Source organism: Cupressus sempervirens, chromosome 3 (genome assembly GCF_028749045.1).
Source record: "Cupressus sempervirens isolate cs-2001-9-10 chromosome 3, ASM2874904v1, whole genome shotgun sequence".
NCBI classification, from domain to species: Eukaryota; Viridiplantae; Streptophyta; class Pinopsida; order Cupressales; family Cupressaceae; genus Cupressus; species Cupressus sempervirens.
Window position 1 is genome coordinate 540,015,846 of NC_143120.1, and position 23,592 is coordinate 540,039,437.

General features: G+C 36.8%; 1 protein-coding gene across 7 annotated transcripts in view; it reads right to left on the bottom strand.

The window, feature by feature from the left end:
- Positions 1-23,592, bottom strand: part of LOC149567550 (Haloacid dehalogenase-like hydrolase (HAD) superfamily protein) — a 103,837-nt gene that overhangs the window by 42,155 nt on the left and 38,090 nt on the right. For all 7 annotated transcript variants that reach the window (XM_089820767.1, XM_089820763.1, XM_089820768.1 and 4 more), the window contains 3 exons: positions 16,720-16,789; positions 16,327-16,486; positions 15,109-15,190 (listed from right to left, as the gene is read on the bottom strand). In XM_089820767.1, the coding sequence (XP_089676893.1) occupies positions 15,109-15,190; positions 16,327-16,486; positions 16,720-16,789 (312 nt within the window). The remainder of the gene's footprint in view (positions 1-15,108; positions 15,191-16,326; positions 16,487-16,719; positions 16,790-23,592) is intronic.

The window sequence follows — 23,592 nt, forward strand, 5'->3', positions numbered from 1 at the left end:
CTTATTTCCATGCATACAAGGAGACATATTTTCTTTCATAGATCAGATCCTTATCACGCCAACTCTGTCAACAATTCATCCTTGCTACACCTAGTAGGTAAAACATGAAAGTCTACACTGCATGTTGTGACACTTCACACTTATTTCCATGCATACAAGGAAACATTTTTTCTTTCATAGATCAGATCCTTATCACGCCAACTCTGTCAACAATTCATCCTTTATTTATACCATTCTCACAATTGCAAAATCTTCCAAAGTTGGTGAAGCATCTTAACCAAACATGATTTAAATTAGGTTGGCACATAAGCATTCCCGTAGTGGAAAGTAATGAAAAGTGGACCACATAACATCTTAACTAGGACCAAAAGATACAACATACACATTGCTCTTCAATTTACATTTGTTGGTGCTTGTTATGTGAAAGTGTAACTACCTGAGGATTGCCAAACTTATAAAAACACCATTGGATTTTGAACACATGCCTCTGAAACACAACAACTCGCACCATTTGAACCGAATGAAAACAAAAAAATAATAAGAATAATTCCAAATTTGTAACACAAAAAATCAACAAGCATAGAAATGTGGAGCATGCATTTCTCGCAGGAAACTCTACCAAACACTATTGCACACTAGTGAACACCAATTCCTTCAAACTATGATCCAAAAAACAAAAACCCAAACCAAATACCTATAAACACTGCTTAACAACATATCCAATCCACATAAATAGATTTCCAATATAGAAGATATGTGGAGTGTAACTCTCATTTTCACTGCACAAAAAAGCATAACATCTACAATAAATAGTCACTAATGACAAAGAGATATGTTGACAAAAATGACAACAGAGACATGTTGACATCAATGGCAACATCAATAACACGTTCAACTTCTCATTTTGCTTGAACTTGCAACAATCTCCTCCTTTGTCATTGATGGCAACACATCAACAATAGCAACTTTCTCATGCCTAATTCTCTCCCAATAATAACTCTCTCATGCCTAATTCTCTCCACCTTTGATATCAATGGAAAAGGAAAAACCCAAAGATACTTTCTCATTTTGCTCAACTCGACCTTAAGAACACATGCCAAATTACAAGTACAGTTAGCTCTCCCCAGAGGAAGCCTCCACCATTAGTTGAGGTTTAGATTGTACATAGAATCCATTGAACTAAAGTATCTAGTTCTGAAATGGAGTGGCCATAACTTCCAATTTCTCTCATAGATATTCAAAAGTATCCTTAGAAAAGCCTTGGTAAAGATGTAAGAAATTTTTTCTTTTTTAGACACATACTCAAGTTTTGCCTCATTTTACAAAACTTTCTCTCAAAAAGTCATACCGGATTGAAATGTGTTTTGTCCTTGAATGCAGTAGTAGATTCTTTGAAATATTTATCGCACTAGTGTTATCACACAAACAAGAAATAGGCTCATCAAATAGTATTCTAATATCCTTCAAAGTTTGTTTTATCAATAATATTGTGTACAATAGGATGCAGCAACAATGTATTCAGCTTTTCTGGTAGATAAAGATATTGAGTCCTATTTCTTGCTTGACCAGGCAACCAACAAGGGTCCAAGGAAAAATGCACCCCTACTTGAACTTTTCCTATCAGCCACACAACCATCCCAATCAGCATCATATAGCAAATCAAAGTAAAGTTAGATTTCTTGGGATACCATAATCTATAGCCTTTAATGCCTCTCAAGTATCTAAATATTCTTTTCACGGCAGCAACATGTGTATCTCTGGGATCTTGTTGGAATCTAGCTACAAGACAAACATCATGCATGATATCCGGTCTTGTATAATAATCCTCCAATCATTAATCTATACCTGCTCTCATCAGTCTTAAGAGGTTCAACATTCTTACTCTACTTACAACTAGTAGCCGTGGAGTACATACCGGTTTAGCATTATCAATTCTAAACTTCCTCAACAGTTCCTAAACATATTTTGATTGTGAAATTAAGATACCACCATCTTTTAGATTGGCTTGTAAACCAAGAAAGAAATTTAATTCCCCAATCATTGACATTTCAAATTCCTCTTACATCATTTCCTCCCAAGAATATATCATCTACATTTACCACAACAATCAAGATTTCATCTTCTTCAACTTTAAAATAAACATTGCTATATACGGTACCTTTGTTAAATCCTTCTTTCAATAAATACTTGTCTAGCCTTGCATGCCAAGCTCTGGGAGCTTGTTTAAATCCTCAAAAACTATCCCTTCCATTTGTGAGCAGCCCCTGCACACAAAGTCTTTCCTTATTTCTTGCTATATGTCCATCTTCATCTAATTAATCCCATAATACCCACTTAGCTCTCATCATATTTTTTCTTGTTGGCCTTGACACAAGTTCTCAAGTCAGATTCTTTTCAGTCTGTTCCAATTCTTTTTTCATGGCTCTCATCCAATGTTCATCCTTGCAAGCTTCTTTCACAATCTTCAATTCAATTTTAGAAATCAAGCACAAGTTCACTTGTTCTTCAACAACCTTACTTCTTGTGACTACACCTTTGTTCTTTCCTTTCTGAACATTGTGTCACATAAAGTTATAAACTACTTAAAAAAGAATTGCTCTTGCTTTTACATTAGCTTATTTTTGCCGTTCTTCTTCAGCAGTCAAAGGTCTTCCAAAAGGAGGATAAAAACCAATTTGAATAACCTCCCAAATTCCATTCTTCAAAGTTTACAAAAATGCTTCCATCTTGTTCTCCAATCAGGAAAACTAGTGCCATTAAATATCAAAGCTTGAAAATGTAAGTTTTTTGCCATTTTAGATCTACCTCAAGAGATTAAGCTTCTTATAGAGGAACCCAACTCTGATACCAATTATTGAACACACTTTGGATGCTGAGGGGTGTGGAGGGGTGAATGAGCATAAACCAAAACTTACTCAGAAATCTCCACATAAAATAATCTCCACATAAAACAATAAGCAAGTAATGAAAAGACCTAGCACACAAACACTCAAATTTCATACGTGGAAAATTCAAACTGGAAAAAATCACAGTGAGCACTTGCCCACAAAGAATAGTTTACTGATGTACAGATTTGATTATGAGAAATGGTAGGAACTCGCTACTTCAGACTTGCAACCAGAGGCTCACTGTCAATACAACAACAAATACAAATTAAAGCTCATTGCTCTAGACTTGCAAACAGAAGCTCACTACAAATGTAGCAAGATACAACAACAAACTTGTGCACCCCCATCTCATTGTCTTATGAATAAGGAACGTACAACTCTTTGCAAGAATAAATATTCATCTAACAAAGAAGTTGATCTACATAGCACTATTAAACTTAGCAACACCTCATACTGCCTTTTCTTCATCACCATTGACACTAAACTCTTCTCTGCTAACTCTAGATCTTCACTGGTTCACATATTGTTCACTTGTTTCACATCTTACATTTTTCCAAAACATAAACATTACTTCTATACAAGATAGTTCGTTAGAGGTTACAACAATGTCGGCCATGCCAAAGGGATATTACAATTTAAGTTACAAGTCAACCAGGCAATAGAAAAGTGCAATAAGGTCCTATTCCAAAAGCATCTGAACGAAAACATAGAGTGGACCCAAACAAATAGAGATAAACATTAAATACATAGGTCACACATAGCACAAATCCATCCAAACAAGAGATAATCATTAAATGCAATAGTCTAGACCTAATCAAAAAATAATATCCACCCTAGGAGAGAGAGGGACTGTGAACACGTTACACATAGTCCAATGGCCAATCCACAATTAGCGGAACAACTAAAGCTATCCCAAACATGTAGAAACACGCCGGCCAAAAAATCACTTAACATGTCAACTAAATCCCAACCTCCACAAACCACAGTAAGATCCATACTGGCACATGCCAGTAGTCCACAGTAGAAGTCGTCACAACATATCTTCGGACCAAAATTGCTGAACAGAACTGTAAAGTGAAATAACATAGTTTCCAGAACACTAGGAACAATTTCCAGATAATTAAAGAATGCCACAACCAAGACCAAAACCAATTTCCAGATAATCGAAGAATGCCAAATCAAGACCAAAACCTTAGTCCATCTGCATAAGTATTGGTACACCTTCAAGCCTGATTTTCAGAGCAGAAACCTTCTGAAGAGCACAAAAAGAAACCTTGTTAACTGCAACTGCAAAACAGTGAAATACGATGATTACTAAAGCACAAACATCCGGACCACAAAGACTTCTAAATATACGATTGTAATGCTGAAGCTCTGTAAAACATTATCCTCACAAGATCACAAGATACATAACCATCTTCCACAGCACTAGAGTATTGTTCTGAAAAACATAATGTACTGTAAAACATTATGCTGAAAAACATAATGTACTGAAAAACATTATGTTGTACAATATTGTTCTGAAAAACATAATATACTGTAAAATATACAATTGTAATGCTGAAGCGCTGTGAAATATTATCCTCACAAGATCACAAGATACATAACCGTCTTCCACTGTCCTAAAGGTATAACTATCTTCCACAGCACTAAAGTATTGTTTTGAAAAACATAATGTACTGTAGCTCTAAACACATACATGCCTTCCACTGTTCTAAGGTTCAATACACAACCATATTCATCCAAGAATAGCATACATCCAGACCAAGGTATTTGAGAACCACAAACAAATCCAAAAAACAGTGTTTGACATCAATGTCAACAGACAACCAAACATAAACTTCCAATATTTTCATTGCAACAAGTGATTTGTTTGACTATTGACTTCATCTATCGTTAATACTCACTCCTCTTATTTCCAACTTCCTTATTACATGATTGCTGCATTATCCTTCCTCTCCCTCTTATACTTAATTGTTGACTTGCTGTCTTGGTTGTTATTTCATAATGATTGACAACTGATAGATTGTATTAAATTTGATGTAGACAGTCTTTATTCATATAAGAATATGACCTTCACCCTTAGATATATTTCCTCAATGTTACTATAATGGCCAATTATGCTTACTTTCTGTATTTTGTCTCTTGAGATACATAGTTGCCTTGTAATTATATTATATTACAATTTATTATTATATAAATTATACTATTATTGCCTTGTAGATACATAGTTACCTTGTAGTGATATGTTTGACTATCAACTTCATATGTCGTTAATACTCACGCCTCTCATTTCCAACTTCCTTTTTACACAATTGCTGCATTTTCTTTCCTCTCCCTCTTATACTTAATTGTTGACATGCCACCTTGGCTGTTAATTCATGATAATTAACAACCGATAGATTGTATTAAATTTGATGTGGACAATCTTTATTCATATAAGAATATGACCTTCATCCTTCATATTTCCTCAGTGTTACTATAATGGCCAATTATACTTGAACCAACCATCTTTTTGCATTTTGTCTCTTGAGATCATAGTAACTAGAATCGCCATGAAATCGCCTGAATCGCCAGTTTGGTGATTCGATTCATGGCTGCCAATTTTTTATGAATCGCTGAATCGGTTGAGCGATTTCATGCAAAAAATCGCATGAATCACCTCCAGGAATCGCAAAAAATCAGTTGCACGGGTGGAGAAAAAATCCAGTCAAAAATTAATAAAAAAACTTTTTTTTTAATGTTTTTTTTGTCTTTCCTCTTTGATTTAACCCTAAAGGGCCTTCTAATTGTTTAGCATGAGTAGGAGAGAGGAAAAGTGGGAGAGAAGAAGAGAAAAGAAAAGCCATAGGTTTGCAACCAGCAAGAAGGAAGAGCACCAAAGAGATCAAAAATCCATTTGGGGAGGCCATAAGATTGCATTGGGAGCATTAAGGAATCAATAGCAACACTCAACTCATTTTCAAGAGGTAAGTGTTAATTTTTTTTTGCATGTTAGTCTATTATTCATTTTTTGTTAAATCTTTTTAGTTTTCATTTGCATATCTTGAATGTTTTTTAGTTTTACTAAATTGCAAAGTAGGCTTTGATGTTTTGTTTACTAGTTTGAACTTTGAAACTTAGTTTGAGGTTTTACTTGAATTTTCTTATTGCAGCAACCTTAACTTTCATTTTCCACAATGGGTAAAAAAAATGAATGTTGGAAATATATCGAAGACTTTCCTAGAAGAACAAAATTTCAAACAAAATGCATGTTTAGTAAAGAAGTAAATTTTGGTGGCATTTATAGATTCAAATACCACTTTGCTGTTATAGCTAGACATGATATTACAATTTGCACTAAACAAACTGCTGAGGCAAAATGCACTGCCATTAGAAAAATATGAATAAGAGGAAGTAAATAAGAAAAGGCAACTTGAAGGGTTAAGGGCTTGATGGAACCCTAATTTTAGTCTCCATTTTTATGAAGACTAAGCAAAGATGGGAAAACTCCTTATATGGAAGAAAAGAAATTGAGGAAAAGCACAATCACACTCGAAATTGATCCTATTATTCAATAATCAAAGATTCTGTACAAAGAGCTTAAAGCTTGAGTGGATTATCAAAACAATTCAGATATTACCAACTCCTTGAGAGTTCATGCATAGTTTTCTTAATTCATACAATACAATTAATACTCTAAGTATCTCATAGATACTAAATAAAAGATAGAGATGACAACGATGATCAAGCACTGATCATATGCCCATTATCTAAACAGATATATAATTTTGCTGATGCAGAAGTACAATGATCAGATTAAGATGCAATAATTATAGTTGCATTATAATCATCTTTGAGTATTATTGATGAAAAATACTCCTCACAGTCAGAAGAATGCAGTGACCTTTTCTATGCTGAAGTTGCACTATAGCTTTTTCTATTGCCCAAAATCATCTCTATATATTAAATTGTCAGTAAATTAGTGGTAGTCGTCAATGAAGAAAAAGTGTAAAGTTGCAATTAGAATCGCATATCCAGCCGTCCAAGCACTTATCATTCAAGATAGATCATATATGGAAAATAATACGCTCAGCATACATCGAGACATATCGTGGCTTGGGTCTAAGGAGATTAATACTCAAGAACAGCTGTCAAATTACTTGACATAAACCTTATTTGTGTATGCAGATCTGAATTTCAGATATTTGGAAGAAGCTGACACAAATAAAATATATTGAACCATATAGATGGTGCCTAAGGCAGCATGGGCAGAAATATATAGTTGAATCGCAGACATGAAAACTCTATTCACTGTTCTCACCCAACCTCGCCATTCACTTGTCGGCGGCCAAAAGCACATAGCAATGGCCATCCCGACAGCACACTGAAGACAAAAGTTGCATGGAGGGCCAGAAACAAAGAGCCATTCAATATCGAGAGCCACCAAATTGGAATGATTTGAAGTTATCATCGGTTCCAATATGCATCAACGGTGAAGTCCATGATAGGAAAGATTGCCCGTAAAAGAATTAGTAATAATGTTTTAGCCTACGGTATAAATTAATTAAAGGTTTTATGCAACGTGCAATCATATATTATGCATCCAAAGTGACTTATATACTATTGCAAAGTATAGTTATCGCAATCAAAGACAAACTAAAAGTGCAATTTACTTAAAAGAAATTATTGTAAAGGTGTCGTTGACTACTTGTTTAATATTTGAAGTGATGTGATTAACTAAGGAGAGAGTAAAATATATTTCTAGAGAGATATGACCATTCATTTGAATAGTCACAATTTTAAATTGGAAAAAGATATAAGTAGTAGAAGAATATTGAGAGGACAAAAACAAGACATATCCGAACATTTTTAATTCTCTCAGGAGAAAGTATTTCATATTTTTTATTGTATGGAGGAATAATGGGCTTATTATGACTTTGTAATATAAATTCTATTATTTTATTTTAATAATAAAATAAAATGTTATTTGTTTATTATTAAAGGCGTGGAGATTTAAATTGCAGGTGAATTGTCCTTTGTAATTATTTTCTAGAATTTTGTATACAATTTTAAGTATCAAATAAGTGGACGCAATCATTTAGCATTTTAAATTTGATCATCACAGATATTATGAATATTAAATAGTCTCCGTATCTGTGTCCAGTTTATCTCCCAAAGGAGTTAAAATTCAATCTGGACTAATTTAAGATTGAGTAATAATTGATCTGTCACATCTTGATTATTTAATTGTTGGCAGTAAAGTGTGTAAAACATTATAAAGTTGTACGTGATAATTCACTGAAGTCGACTCTATTGCTCTGATAAGCAGAGGCACTAGTCTTTTTATTATTGAAGTCAAAAAATCTATATGTTCCTTCTACAAACATCAAATTAATCATTATTCAATTATACAAAACATTCAACTATTACCCAGCATCCAATTTTCACTTTAATTAAGTTTGAGGATTTCACCAGCCGGAGAATTCGAGAAGTTTAAATTTGCTATAGAAAAGCCTTGAACTAGACAGTAAACGTTTGAGGTGAAGGTTTACCCGCCTGGGTGTAGCAGAGCCTAAAGTGAAGGAGAATCGAGAAGTATTCCCGTTTGTTGGCCAGAACTGATTGGGAAGTCCTATCGGAGAAGTGACAGGCTCTTGGATTTCCAATCTACGATATTGGGAACCAACAAGGCTATTGGCTCCCATGCTGTCGTAGTTGCACTTGCATCCGCATCTGCATCTGTAGGTTGTGTTGGAGAGGGTTCTTCCAAGCCTCCTTTTTGTCCCAGTGCTAGTGCTCGTGCTAATGTTGATGCTAGTGCTAGTCATTCTTATACTAAGATTGAGTCCAACCTATTGCAGCCTAGAGTGCGAAAGAATAGATTGGATAGTTACTTTGTGCCCCACACTACTCCTAGCTCACAACCCACACCTGAGGGCATGAGTTTGAACAAGGAGATTCATGATGCTGCCAGAAAAGAAATTTCCAAATTTTGGTACTTTTGCAACATTCCATTTATTGCAGCGAGGTAATTAATTCTTTTTTAATTGTTTTCTTTAAGATTAAAGTAAAATTTTAATTACATCTACTTGTTTTATGATCCATTGTTTAATCATAGATTCACTTGACAAGCTTACATAATGATTTGTCATCTAAATTTCTAATCATAATCTATTTGTTGACAAAGCTCCTCATTGGCAAAACATGATAGATGTGGTTCTTACTTGTGGTACGAGGTTTAAAGCCCCAACTGAGACTGAGCTAAGTGGATACCTCTTAGATGAAATAGTAGAGGATATGAAGGTTGAGCTTGAGGACCACCAAAAGGAGTGAATCGAAAAGGGTTGCACTATCATGACTAATGGTTAGACGGATAGGAGGAATAGAACTCTCTTCAATTTTCTTGTTTCCTGTGGAGGTGATTAATCATTCTACTTTCCTACATGCATTGTGAATTGTGAATCGTGATTGAATAATTCAAATTTTGATTTTTTGATTGCTAATTTGTTGATGATCCATTATAATTCATTGTTTTGTAGGATATACCATGTTCTTCATATCCATTGATGCTTTCGTTCATATCAATAATGACACATACTTATGTGAGGTTATTGAGGAATTCATAGTAGAGGTGGGGGAACATAATGTGGTGCAGGTGGTGATGGATAATGTAGCAAGTTACGTTGTTGCAAGTAAACTTTTAACTTTTCAAGTTTTAAAAATAAATGTATTGAATTTTGAACTTTTTCTAATTCTAAATTTCCTAACATGTTTGAATTTCTAATTAATTTAAAATTGTTGTAGGTAAGCTTTTGATGTAGAGGCACCCCGCCATATTTTGGTCTCCTTGTGCGGCACATTGCCTTGACCTAATGTTGGATGAAATTGGCAAGCTCAAGTGGGTCAAATCATGTGTAGAAAGGGTAAAAAATATGTGCAAGTTTATCTACAATCATTCATTCGTCCTTAGCAAAATGAGAGACTACACAAGAGGCAAGGAGTTAGCTCGTCTAGGCATCACGAGGTTTGCCTCGAATTTCATCACACTATAGTCCTTGTTGACATCAAGGGCAAAATTGAGGAGCATGTTTGTTGGGCAGAAGTGGATTACATCTTCCTATGCTACGACCATTGTAGGGGTAGATGTGGTGAATTGCATCTTTGATGAAGATGATTTTTGGAAACCTGCTAAAGAAATCTTTGACGTAAATTTCTTACAATTTAACATTTAGTATTTAGTATTTAATAGTTATTATTTAATTGTTCAATGATTCAGTTTTACTTTTAGTTTTATATTTAAGTTTTGACTCAAATGTTCTTTTTAAATTATATGTAAGTCATTGAGCCCCTCGTATCTCCTCTATGAACTATTGATGGGGAGAAGCCCTCTGTGGGCTACATATATGAGGGCATGGATAGGGTCAAGGAGGCCATTAGAGCCCAATATGTAGGAGTGCAGGAGAAGTATGCCCCCATTTGGGAGATCATTGATAGGAGATGGTAGAATCAGCTCCATTAACCCATCCATGCAGTAGCTTATTATCTAAATCTGGCATTTCGTTTCCGTCCTGACTTCAAGGCGGATGAGGAGGTTCTCACTGGCCTATATACAATGATCCAGAGGTTGAGCAGTGATGAGGATAGCACAACTGCAACTATTGAACTAGACAAATTCAATAATAAAGAAGGGTCAATTTTCTCTAGTGGGATGGCCATAGATGCTCGGACAACAATACAACCAGGTAAAAATAATATAATCTTGAATCTTAAGTTTATGGCTTATAAGTTGTGCATTTTAATTTTTAATTTTGTAATTTTTAAGTTGTAAATGAGGCTAATTCTTTTTGTTTTCCCTAATTTCAAATAGATGGTGGGAAATGTTTGAACCCACAACCCAAAACTTCTGAAAATTGCCATCTGTATTCTGAGTTTGCCAAGCAACACTTCTACATGTGAGCGCAGTTGGTCCATGCTTGAGCATATCCACACGAAGAGGAGAAATAGGTTGTCTGTGCAAAGGTCAAATGATCTTGTCTTTATTCATTACAACCTCCATCTTAGGATCAGACATATTTTGTGCGCTAACTCCTCTCCGATCATTTTAGAGAAGAATGATCCAAAATTAGAGTGGCTCATTGAGGCTGTGGATCCAGTCTTCACTAAGGAAGACCATGAGTGGGTTGACTAGGTAGATAGAGAGGTTGAGATTGAGGTTGCGGTTGTGGCAGAGGAGGCAGCTAGAGCACATTCAGGCATTGGCAGACGCACAAGTGCATGCACAAACATAGGGCCCGGTGACGTTGTTCATGAGCCCATCTTATATGCAGGGGCTATGGCTCAGCAATCCTCAAGGACCTACCTTAGACGCCTTTCTAGAAGGTAGACAGGATACTCAGAGGCTGAGGATGATGATGAGGCTTGAGCTAGAGCCTTGTTTTTTCATTTTGTTTACAGATACTAATAGACATACGTTTCATGGATCTTCATCTTAGATTCTTACATACATTTATGATTTGGTGTCTTATGGATCTTCACCTTACATACATTCTATGATTTGAATCATTATGATCCTATGATTTCTATTTACTTCAGCTATAGCCTACAATTTACATGTTACGTGTAATGTAGTTACATATGTGATGAAGTTATCATTTATGTTCTATGTTTATGTATGTTTACTTCTATTTGATGATGTTATAGTGTGTTTAAGTTATATTCTATAAAGGGTGCATGAAATAAGTTTTAAATTGTTCAAGGGTTCTTTTATTTTGCCAATTAGTGGTCAATTCATGGCTGATTCGCGATTTGATTCAGCCTTGCCGATTCCAATTCTCATTACTTAGCTTGAGATACATAGTTTCCTTGTAATTGTATTATATTATAATTTATTATTATTTATTTGTTTATTTATTTTTAAGTTTTTATATTCTTTTTTTATTAATGTTATTTATTGTTAAATCCTAATTCAAAAAGGGGACATCACATGGAAATTCAACTTAGTCTTTGTAATATCCCTTACTAGAAGACTACCACTATCCAATGATTAACATACATTTCTATGCATTTAAATCAGATTGAATTAAGAAACAATTAATGACTCATAATACATTTAACAATTAACGACTCGTAATACATTTAACAATTAACATACTTAAGCCCCAATTCTTTACTTCTCTCCTAAACATCAACTTTAAGGAGAATGGGGATTTACTTGTCATAGGGCACTTGGACACCAATCTACAAATAGGCTCCCTCAAGGCTTCAAGACCCTATCCATATCGCATCTTGGGATTCACCTACCTTGTGAGGATTTACCATGCCTCTCCCTACAAAACACCAACCTATCCTCTTGAGGAGCTATAGCAAGTGATGAATGGCTAGTATATTAATATCTACTGTATATATATATATATATATATATAGATAGATAGATAGATAGATATACACACACATATATATACATATACAAACACACCCACATATATATACATAACAGTAGCAATGTGTAATATTATACTTCCTAACAAACAAGAGACCAATTATATCAGTCTTCTGTTTTCCTAACAGCAGTCTGATCTGCTGCATTTATTCAGATATCTATCTTTTAATCTGATTGATTAAATGTCTTTATTCTCTCTTCTTAGATATTCATCCTTATGGTTTAAAAGAAGAGATAAGTGTTCATTCCATTCCATATTGATCCTTATTTTTGTATGTCTCTTTGATGATAATAAACACAACCTTTCATATAGGGTCCAGATTATACCTCTTTGCTAATAACAAGTTTTCATATGATAAATTCTCCCCTTTATGAATTTTAATCATTCCCTAATGAGGATGGCTGCTATAATAATATTAATTTACTTCATTATATCTGTTGCTCCTACTATTGTCCTTTTGTTGATCTGATTAGATATTCTAATTCTGATCCATACTCCGCTTATCTATTTCCCCCATACCTTTCCTTCACAGTCCTTCACTCAAATTATATCTCTTTTGCTAATAGTTATAATTTGAAGGGACACAATATTTTATAAGGAGTTACATATCTTTTCATAAATATTAACAAATGAATTTACTATTCCAAACAATGGTAATCTAATGAGATATAGGATTTTTCCTTCTTCTGCCTAAGGAGTCTACTTCAACAGTATAATAATTTCCAAGGAGTCACACACTTCCTTAATACATAAACCAGAATACTTTAATAGTACTAGCCAATTTAGTCGCCCATAAGTTTCCAGCAGCCGCCTGTCTACCAGCGATGCTCTCTCTCTCTCTCTCTCTCTCTCTCTCTCTCTCTCTCCATATATTTTTATTTTTATTTTTAGTTTTTTTTAATTTATTTTTGAGTTCTCAAAACTGTGGTGGCAATCTTTAAATGCAATTCCCTACAGTAGCACACCTTATCATGAATAATACAAATCACTCTTGTAGTTCTAATCACTGCCAACTTACTTGCAGTAATTCCTTATTGTACTTCAATGAGTAATAGTTGTTGGTTAATCACACGTGCTCTGTCCTTCTAAATAGCAATAATCTTATTCTCAAATCTTTAGAATACATGATAGTTCCCGGGATATTTAGTGATGAGGAGTGGCTCAACATTTATTGTTATTTATGTCAATTGGGTAACATCAAATTCTTAATTCTTGGTTAATCTAACTTGTTTTATGTACCAATATGTCTGAGCTGAGATATATTGGAGAAACCGTCACGAGATCATTTCTAATCAGAAAAGAAAACTAGTTGAGTTGTACTTAAATTATATATACTATAATTTATTATTGTCTATTTTTATATTTTAATTTTATTATAATATAAAGTTTCAGAAAGGGGACATTGCAGATGTGATAGGTATTCAGGTTGTCCAGATGAGCTCTGCTGTGTTGCCAAGAGAATCAGAGATAAAGAATGCAATTCAATATTTCTAAAATTTCAGAAGAGTTAGTTGTGGAGCCGTAACTTGTAGAAAAGAAAAGGCCATATGATTTTTCAGAAATGCAATTTTTAGCTATAGCTGTCAATCGCAGGAAGCTAGTGTTGGGAGAATTCTATTACTAGATTTCTCATTTTGAAAAAAAAAAAAAATTTAAGTTTTTGATATTTAGAGATTGATTGCTTCCAAGCAACCTACTTTTGACAAACATTTAGTTAACTTACTTTTGTAATGATCTTCAATAAATTGCACGGACATGCAAAATATGTTGACTAATTGATTGCATGAACATGCAAAGTTTGTCAAAACTTATAAATGAGCACTATCGGCACAAAATTTCTAGAGGTGAGTTTCTGCTACAATAGCTGCTGAAATCATTGTTCAGACTCTCAGAGTTGAATATTAGAATAGAGTTGTTATAATATACATGAGTTTATTACTCATGTGACTTTAGGTTACATTATGTGTGACTCATTTTATGAATTGAATGAAGGCTAATGATGATTGCAAGCTTTGTATTGTGATTACTATTAATTAGAATACTGATGGCAAGAGTATTTATGTCCAAGTGTTTGATTTGATTCATAGAATCAAGTTTGATCTTCAATTTGAAGGCTTCTCTTCAATCATGATTATATATAACTTTTGGTCTCTAAATATCTAGCCAGAGATTGTATTTACACATTAGGTTAATTGTATTTTTAGGTCATTAGAAAAAGGTATTTTCTTTGTAAGTGGGTGAGCTATTTCAGGCTTGTGTTGATACCAGGGAGCCAAGGATGGTGCAACTAAAGCTTATTGCATTGCATATTTTAAATCCCAGTAAAAAAATCATGTGCACATTGTAAGAAAGTAAAGGCCTTGTCCATGGTTCAGTATTTAAGGATTTTTATTTAAGCCTTTATCTTACAAGGGAGCTTCTCCTTCTAGTTTCAAGAAAGGTTTTTCCTCACATGCTGTTCCGCTTTGTATTGTCCCAAACGAATTAAACTAGAACAAATCTCCAATTAACTGCCATTTCTATTTCATCTCTATATGAATGATTATATTTTCTGGTAAGGATTATTACATTGGTTTGACCTATTTTGCATATAAGAGGCACAATCTTCTGGCTATTGACTTATCTTTTTTTAACCCAATAATTAATAGATTACCACGTTTCAGTTGTTTTCCACTAGAAAATAAGTTATACTATTACATTTATCTGTCAGAACTTATTTTTAATCCTACTCACAGATTCCGTTGACTAAGCATCTACCTTGAAATAAGATTCTCCAAAGACAATGAAGACAGACAGACCTCAAGGGATATTGCACCTCGATCGCTCCATGTCATATGAATACAATGTCGGCCCAGCGCTGCAAACCAAGGATCATCCCTCCTATTGTTACAAAATAAAGCATTGGCATTAGAGGAATCTTTAATTCATTTCAAGGCATAGTTAGTAGATAATCATGGTACACTAATATAGGGAAATAAAAGTACTAGAGAAGCATTATGAAGTTCAACTGGGACTGGACTTGTTTGGACATCATTCTGATAAGCTAACTGGTATTTCCTGGCATTGTCTCATTTAAGCATACTGCCCATGTCATAATCCCCACAACAGTCTGACATAGTGTGTAACAACTATACTAATGTCTTGATTACCAAAGATAATATCATAAAGGTAATAGTTTCTGCAGTTAATAAGTGAAAATACTACCATTGTGTCTTTCAAGTGTGAATAATTTGCAGAATGAAAAGTGCATCAAAGTACAACATGGCATTTCCAATGAAATGAACATATGTGTACAAGGCTTACCAAATCAGTTGCAACTTGCAACCAAAGAAATATGACCATTTTTAAGAACTTAGAAGTTAGAATGCTCATATTATCTGCTTTTGTTTGGCAAATTAGAGGAAAATTATATCAAACAGAAAGTGTGGAATTAGACTAAATCAGGATATGCAATTAAAGAGAATACTGCTAATGAGATATCAAAGCAAATAATAAAATAATTTCTTCCCGACAAATATATTTTTAAAATGCTTTCTTCACTTTTGTTTTAGCACACAAAGCCTCCATAGTCCCAAGGCCCCTTTGGACAACTTCACTTTCCTGATACATATTTGCTATAGTCATTATCAAATCATTTATTTTCCACGAAAAGAAGCAGCACTTAAATTCTGTAAAAAACTATTACAAAACCACCCCCAATCAGTTTTATATGGTCAAATTTTTGGATTCATTGGATAAAACATAAATAACAATGTTACATCCCATAATTCCTTAAATAGCAACAATAAAAAATCAATATATACCTCTTAAGTTTAAAATTTGATATACTTTTTTAATTTCAGTTTGAATAAGACACTATGTGCAGTTCATGGTGGACTGTACTTGTCTTCCACATAAAACATTGACTGGGCACTATAAGCTACCTTTGGCAATTTAGAACAAAACAATATACTTTTACTAGGAAGAATAAAGTGAATTTCATCCACTTTAATTAGACAGAAGAGTCAGGACACTACCTCAGAAGAAACTGATGAGTCAACTCCCCACTGGTTATAGCACCAACAAAGAGAGAGGGATCAAATCCTAGTTTTTTCATCTTCTCCATTGTTACCCACGAACGCCTTGAAGAATTACTCACGATAACCATCTGTGCACCAGAATGTGCCAGCTGTTCCACTGTCCAATCAACTCATTAGAGTGGATATAAGGTTTATAAAGAGGTTATATCTTAATTTTGAATATATATTTCATTAACACAATGCAAATCAATTTATGTAAGTGGTTATAATCCTATGAAAATCATCTGTCAGTGAACTAAAAATCAATTTATTTGGAATATGCTGAAGAACTAATTAAATGGAATTCAACTACAACAAAGAGGCAAACATTCTTAGGTGGGCTGAACATACAAGTTGCAACAGCTCCTGGATAAGGTCTCTGCCCATCATGAAGGACTCCAAATTGGTCCAGAAGCCAAGCCTGCCTATGCATGAGACATATTCAGTAAACAATTTTAGGTGGCAGAAAGAGTTTGAATTGGCGGCTTTATGACTGAATTACTGTCTAAGCTAAACTTCAGATCATTTCAAACCTCAAGCAAACTTAAGTAACGAATAGATTATGCAACCATCAAACTCAAATTATGTAGCAATTAGAATGTTTCTTAGAAACTTCATTTTCTTAATTGGGGACCAATAGCAGTCTGCATAAGCCGATATGAATTAGAGTCTGACTCACACACCACCAACTTCAACTAAATCTACTTATGAGAAAATATCTGACATTTTACATCAGAAGCTGTCCATTCAAACCAACATTCTGTAGATACATAGCACCTTACTCTCTCTGACAATCAAATGAATTCAACATTGTTGATAAGTGCAAAAAGAAGATCATAATGTTATAGATACATTAGAGCTTACTTTATATTATTTAGTTTATTAGACTACCATTTTTGGTGATGTTTTAGGGTTCCTCTTTTTCAGAAGTTATTTCTAAATTTTAAGAGAGGTAAACTAGCCATAACACTGCATTATAAGACTAAATTAAGGTTTAGTGTTAGTAACTGACAATAGTCTAGTGAGTAGAGAATTAATTATCTAGATCTACTTAAAGGTGAAACTCGGTTAAACTCAGATCTAGTCAGTCAATAAGTGCATGTAACAAGCTAATTTTCCAACAATTTAATATAAATAAAAACACACCACTTTCCTTAATTTATATGCATGAAAGATAGTCACAACGGCCACTTTACATAATTATGTGAAAAGGATTAACGGTTACAACAGAAATTAACAGTATTCTAGTTAACTACTCATATTATTAGAATGAAAGACAGTTTAATTCAATTACTTAATTTAACATTTGGAAAAATAAGATCGTAACATTAACAACTAACTGACCATACTTCAGCAAAACTTTGAAAAATAAATACATAAGTAAAATATCCGGTAAAAGATGGTGACATGAATGCAGATCCCTTTGTGTTGAGCAAGTCCTGGCATTAGGAGAGGAGAAGCATTGTCAAGGGCTTAACCTCTCGACCGCGGACCCTGAGTATATCCACACAATCTCTATTGGGAAAAGTCCTCCCTGCTTGGGATTAGGCATGGAACACCCCTATCTTGCCACTGAGCATCTTGGTGTTAGAGAGTCAACTCACAGCCGGCTAGGCTGTGAATACCTTTCATCAACCCATCCATCCGACTGCAAGCTATCCTGACATCCAGTGATAACAGCAGCATATCAAGCCACTAAACCTGCCCTAGCCAGGGATTTACATGGACACTATGTGCTCAATCACCCACCGCTCGACTTGACAACGAGAATTGTACCCTTGGACCTCCATGAGCTGACTTCGTTTGGTTTGCTTACTTTTTTTTTTCCAGTTTAGTTTAGTACTGATTATCCACCTTTTATCTTGCAGCTTATATTCACATAAATCATTTGTTATCTGCCTACACTCTTCATCTCGACCTTGTTGGTCATTCTTGATGAATCTTGGTGTGGCTGTCGATTAAAGTCTGATTACTACAGACAAGTTTTTCTTTGCCCAACCTGGGCTTATGACACATGTATAAAGAAAGGTTCATTGGCATTTCATAAATTTTTACCTTTGACTCTCTCTAAGGGTGCCTCTCCTTATCTCAGAGACGTATGGATTAGGGCCCTATATAAGAATTGCACAGTACTGAATTGTTCCTCTTTTAATTTAAAATTCTAAAAAAAAAGAATCATATACAGCAGAAGAATTCAAATTGATTTTATGTACTTTAACAATCATCTATGCAGTCATAGCAGCCAACTTTGGACCCTAGTCTGTCTGGCTCTATTCATGTCATTAACATTTATTTATGCTAAGTGCTTAAACTCAGAGCCTAAAATCAGAAATAAAGAGAGGAGATGTGCAGAAAGAATGCATGACCTGGCTTGTGAACAAAGGTTTGGTCACTCTCAAATGCTGGTAAAAACTTGTAATGCTTGGCACAGCTCCTTGACTATAGAATATCAGGCCTCTAGCAATCGTAGGTGTGATAACAATCACCAATAAGAAAGATGCAGGTACTAAAAATAATCACCAATGCAAGTAATTGCAAATATAATCAACATCACTATGAAAGCAAATCAATATGAACATGGCTAAAATGAATGCAATCACAGATATGAATTGTCAGCCGAATGGATGGTTCCGGCGGTGTTTTTGTAGCCGACGGATTGACTGTCGTCAGTGTTTTGTATTTTGTAGCCGACGGGTAAATAGTTTGTAGCAGATGTAATGTTGTCGCCGACGGACTCCTTTGGGAAGGTTCGGCGGTAGTATTTATATCCCGTCTAGGATCATTGTAAATCATCATCTTCTATCATTAATCCTTTATCACGGATATTAGGAAGCATAGTGTAATGTTCTGGCATATGCAAATATAATAAAAGGAGTTTGTTGTTCGTGTTCTATGGTCTGTATGCGTTCATTTATCTTACCTGTACGATAAACATTTGGCGTCGTTGCCTTATGAATCTGGAAGGTAGGAGGAATGAAGATTAATGCCAAATCAGCTTAACAAGGATCGGAATAAGGTCAAGGGAAAGGATGGAATCCGTACTGCGCAAGAGAATTTAATTCTGGCACAGCAAGCCGAACGCCAACGGAGATTTCAGAAGATTGCCGACGGAAACCGAAGCGTCGAAGAATTGTTGGAGGAGACTCGGCAGCGGGTAGAATTGGTGGAAGAAGCACGGGAGGAGTTCTTGAATTTGTGTTTGCCGACGGAGGAAAATTCAAACGGAAGAGCATCAACTCACACGGCTCGCAGCGCCGAGGGAGCACGAGCGTGGAGTGACCTCTTCGTCCAAGATAGACTTCTGCGGGAAACAACTTCAGAAGATCCTTCTTCTTCACCAAGGTTCGCAGCTGTTGACACCTCCGGTGTGGGAGTGCAGACCGTCGGTGTGGGAGTTCAGACTGCCGGTGTGGGAGTTCAGACCTCCGGTGTGGAAGTGCAGACCGTCGGTGCGGGAGTGCAAACCTTCGGTGTTGGAGTAAATAGTGCCAGTGTTGCAGGACCTAGTAACGCCTCTCTACCAAATTCAGTTGTGATGGCAGGACCCAAAGAAAAGCTGCCGAAGTTTGAGGGCAATGGTACAGCCAACCCCATCCAACATTGTAAGACATGTGAGATGATCTAGCGGGCAAATGGAATCACAGATGCCAACGAATGGGTCAGGCAATTTTCGGCAACCCTACGAGGTGTGGCGATTGATTGGTTTTCGGATACAGATCCACAAAAGCTAAATAGCTGGGATAACATTAAAAAGGAGTCCCTGGCAGAATTTAAACTCTTGCGGGATGATAATGAAACCGTAGCAGAGATTTTCAATACCAAACAAGGGACCCACGAAATTGTCCGCGTCTACGCCAAGAGATTAAAAGACTTAATAAACAAAATGGAAAGCAAGCCAGCGGACGGATTGCAGAAAAGATGGTTCATGGACGGCCTACGCTCGAAGTTGCGGAGGAAAATGAAAATTGTGCCACCGTCGTCATATGTGGATGCGTATAACAGAGCACTGGACCTTGAAATTGAGCAGAAGACAAAGAAGAAGAAAACTAGCTCCTCTGACTCTGATGACGACGAGCCTGCCAGAGATGATAGCAGCGACGACGAAGGCAACAACAAGAAGGTTCGTGCCCTACAAAAGGATATGGTTCGCATGATGAAGGAGTTTAAAAACATGCAAAAGGAGCCAAAAAGCAATGAGTTGTGGTGCACGGAGTGTAAGACCGACGGTCATACTAAAGGATCGTGTCCAAAGAACCAATTTTGTGACATTTGTTAGATCATGGGCCATTCGACAAAAGAGTGCCCCTTTAACATGAAGACTAGAGGATCTCCGCAAGTGCTTCTCACACAGGAGACTTCCCCGTCGAGTAGTAGCGGAAACACGAATACCGCCGGTGCTACATCCGGAGGATACAGGAATAATCGGCGTGGACAGAACAATAACAACAACAATAACAATACCAATACGAGCAGAAGCCGGATCCAGTATGATGCAAATGGACGGCCGATTATTCAGTGCCACGCATGTAACTTGTGGGGGCATTTTGCGCGGGAGTGTCCAACGGCGAATACACCTCAACTATTATGCCGATGGTGCGGACCCGGCGATCACGATGACTCAAAGTGTCTGAAATCCGGAGTGAACTTGATCACTGTCGAGGCGGATGAGGAAGAAGTTCTGGCAATTACGCGGCAACAAGCAAAAGAATACCCGGACCCCGCCGAAGAAAAGAGGAAATTTGCGGAAGCACAGGCAGAGGTTGGAAAAGTATCCCAAGCAGCAACACTTCCGGACACTACCGGCACTTCAGCGAGGAATTCCGCAAAACAAAACATAGTTCGGCAAATTTTGCAAACGGAGGTGCGAGTAAAGGTAAATGATTTGCTTCTCACCATGCCTCAACTTCGATCTGCTCTTTCAAATATTGCAAGAGAATCAAGTCAAAGGAAGGAAAAGTCACCGGGAGAACCAAGTCGAGGGAAGGAAAAGGAAATTACTGTAGAAGAAGCTTAGATGTTGCTAGCGCTGACATCCGGACGGCACCCTGCAGTCGTCGAGATGGGGATCCTTGGACATGTTCTCACAGACACAATAGTTGACGGAGGGTCCGGCGTAAATGTATTACCAAAAGATACCTGGAGGAAACTTGGACAACCGACATGGTGGCCTCCGAGATTTCAGCTGCTGACCGCCGATCAACATGGCATTAAACCACTGGGTATTCTCATGGCACAGTCGGTAACCATTGGCACTCAGCCGTTCCTAATGGATTTCGCGGGGATTCCGTTGAAGAGGAAAGGCTATGACACCATCCTGGGCCGTGGGTGGCTTATCGAAGCAAGAGCCCGACACGACTAGAAGAAGAACACCTTATCACTGGAAAGTAAAGGCCACCGATTCGTCATTGATCTGCATACCCAAATGGTAGGGGAAGAGGCCCTGTCGTTAGATTCTGAGGGAGAGGAGGATGAAGGTAGACAACGGATGGAACCAGATCAGGAGGGCGTCCTCCAATTGGACGGGGGATCAACGGATGACGACTTGGATTCCGTCAACGGTCTCTACCACTGGCAAATGGAGGACTATGAATTATTTCACAGCTGCAATGTTCTATCGATTGAGAACGAATATCCGAAGGAGTTTAGTGAAGTAAAGGAGGGGGAGGCACCATTGGATGTTACACCCGCCCATGCATTCAGTGAAGGGGAGACAATCAAGTATAATGAAGCTACGTTGCAAACGATGAATTTGGGGGACGAGGCAGAGCCGAAGAACATACTAGTCGGAGATAATTGGGATCCAGTACTCAAGGCCGCGGCATTCAAGATATTTATGGACTACAAGGATGTGTTTGCATGGACATACAAGGACCTCAAGGGAGTACCGCCGGAATTATGTGTGCACCGCATCCCGCTGGTGGAGGGAGTTGTACCTGTACGAAAGCGACCCTACAGGATGAACAAGAGCTATGCGGCATGGGTTACGGAGGAAATCAACCGGATGCTAGAAGCTGGCATTATCTTCAAGGTACAGACCAGCGAATGGGTGTCGCCGATAGTCATCTCATTGAAGAAGGATACTACTTAGATCCGGATATGCGTCAATTTCAGATGCCTGAATGCAATAACAATCAAGGACCCTTTTCCGATTCCATTCATAGATAGCATTCTGGAGGAGGTCGCAGGACATGAAATCTACTCTTTTATGGACGAGTTCTCCGGATACAATCAGATTTCTATAGCGAAGGAGGATAAGTTGAAGACAACATTTGTCGTCAAAGATGGGGTCTACTCGTACAACCGGATGCCATTTGGGTTGTGTAACGCGTCAACCACATTCCAGCGGATTATACTGCATATCTTCGACAGGATGTCCATGGGAAACTTCAAAGCCTTCCTGGATGATTAGTCAATATTTAGCACGGAGGACGGACACCTGGCAGCACTTGGTGAATGCATGGAGAGATGTCGCAAAGCCCGGCTAGCGTTGAATCCCAAGAAGTGCAGATTCATGGTTCCACACGAAAGACTACTCGGACACATTGTCTGTAAGGAAGGATTAAAGACGGATCCCGACAAGGTGAGAGTCATTCTTGAAATGCAGCCATCTACTAATGTGACGGAGGTAAAATCTTTTCTCGGGCATATAGGTTATTACAAGAGATTTATTAAAAATTTTGCCAAGGTGTCCCAACCGTTAGATAAGTTAACCTGCAAGGAAGAATCATTTAGATGGGATAAAGAGCAAAACGAGGCATTTGAAGGGCTAAAGGTACGACTGGCTATGGCACCCATCCTGGCATATCTGGACTGGAATAAAGAGTTTCATGTTCATGTGGATGCCTCCAACTATGTGATCAGTGCGACCTTGGCACAAACTGGTAATCACGGACTGGATCACCCAATATACTTTGCCAGCCGGTTGTTATCAAAGGCCGAGCAAACTACAGCACAACTGAAAGAGAAGCATTGGGAACGGTCTATGTTGTGCAAAAATTCCGCCATTATTTGCTTGCTACACCATTTGTGTTCTATGTTGATCACCAGGCCCTATTGTACATGATTAATAAACCTGTCATCCAAGGGAGGATCAGTAGATGGCTACTCTTGTTCCAGGAATTCACTTTCAAAATCATTGTTCGGCCAGGAAAAAAACATGTCAGTGCCGACCACCTGTCGCGGATCAAAACAAGGGAACCAGCGGAGGGTGTGAATGATGACTTC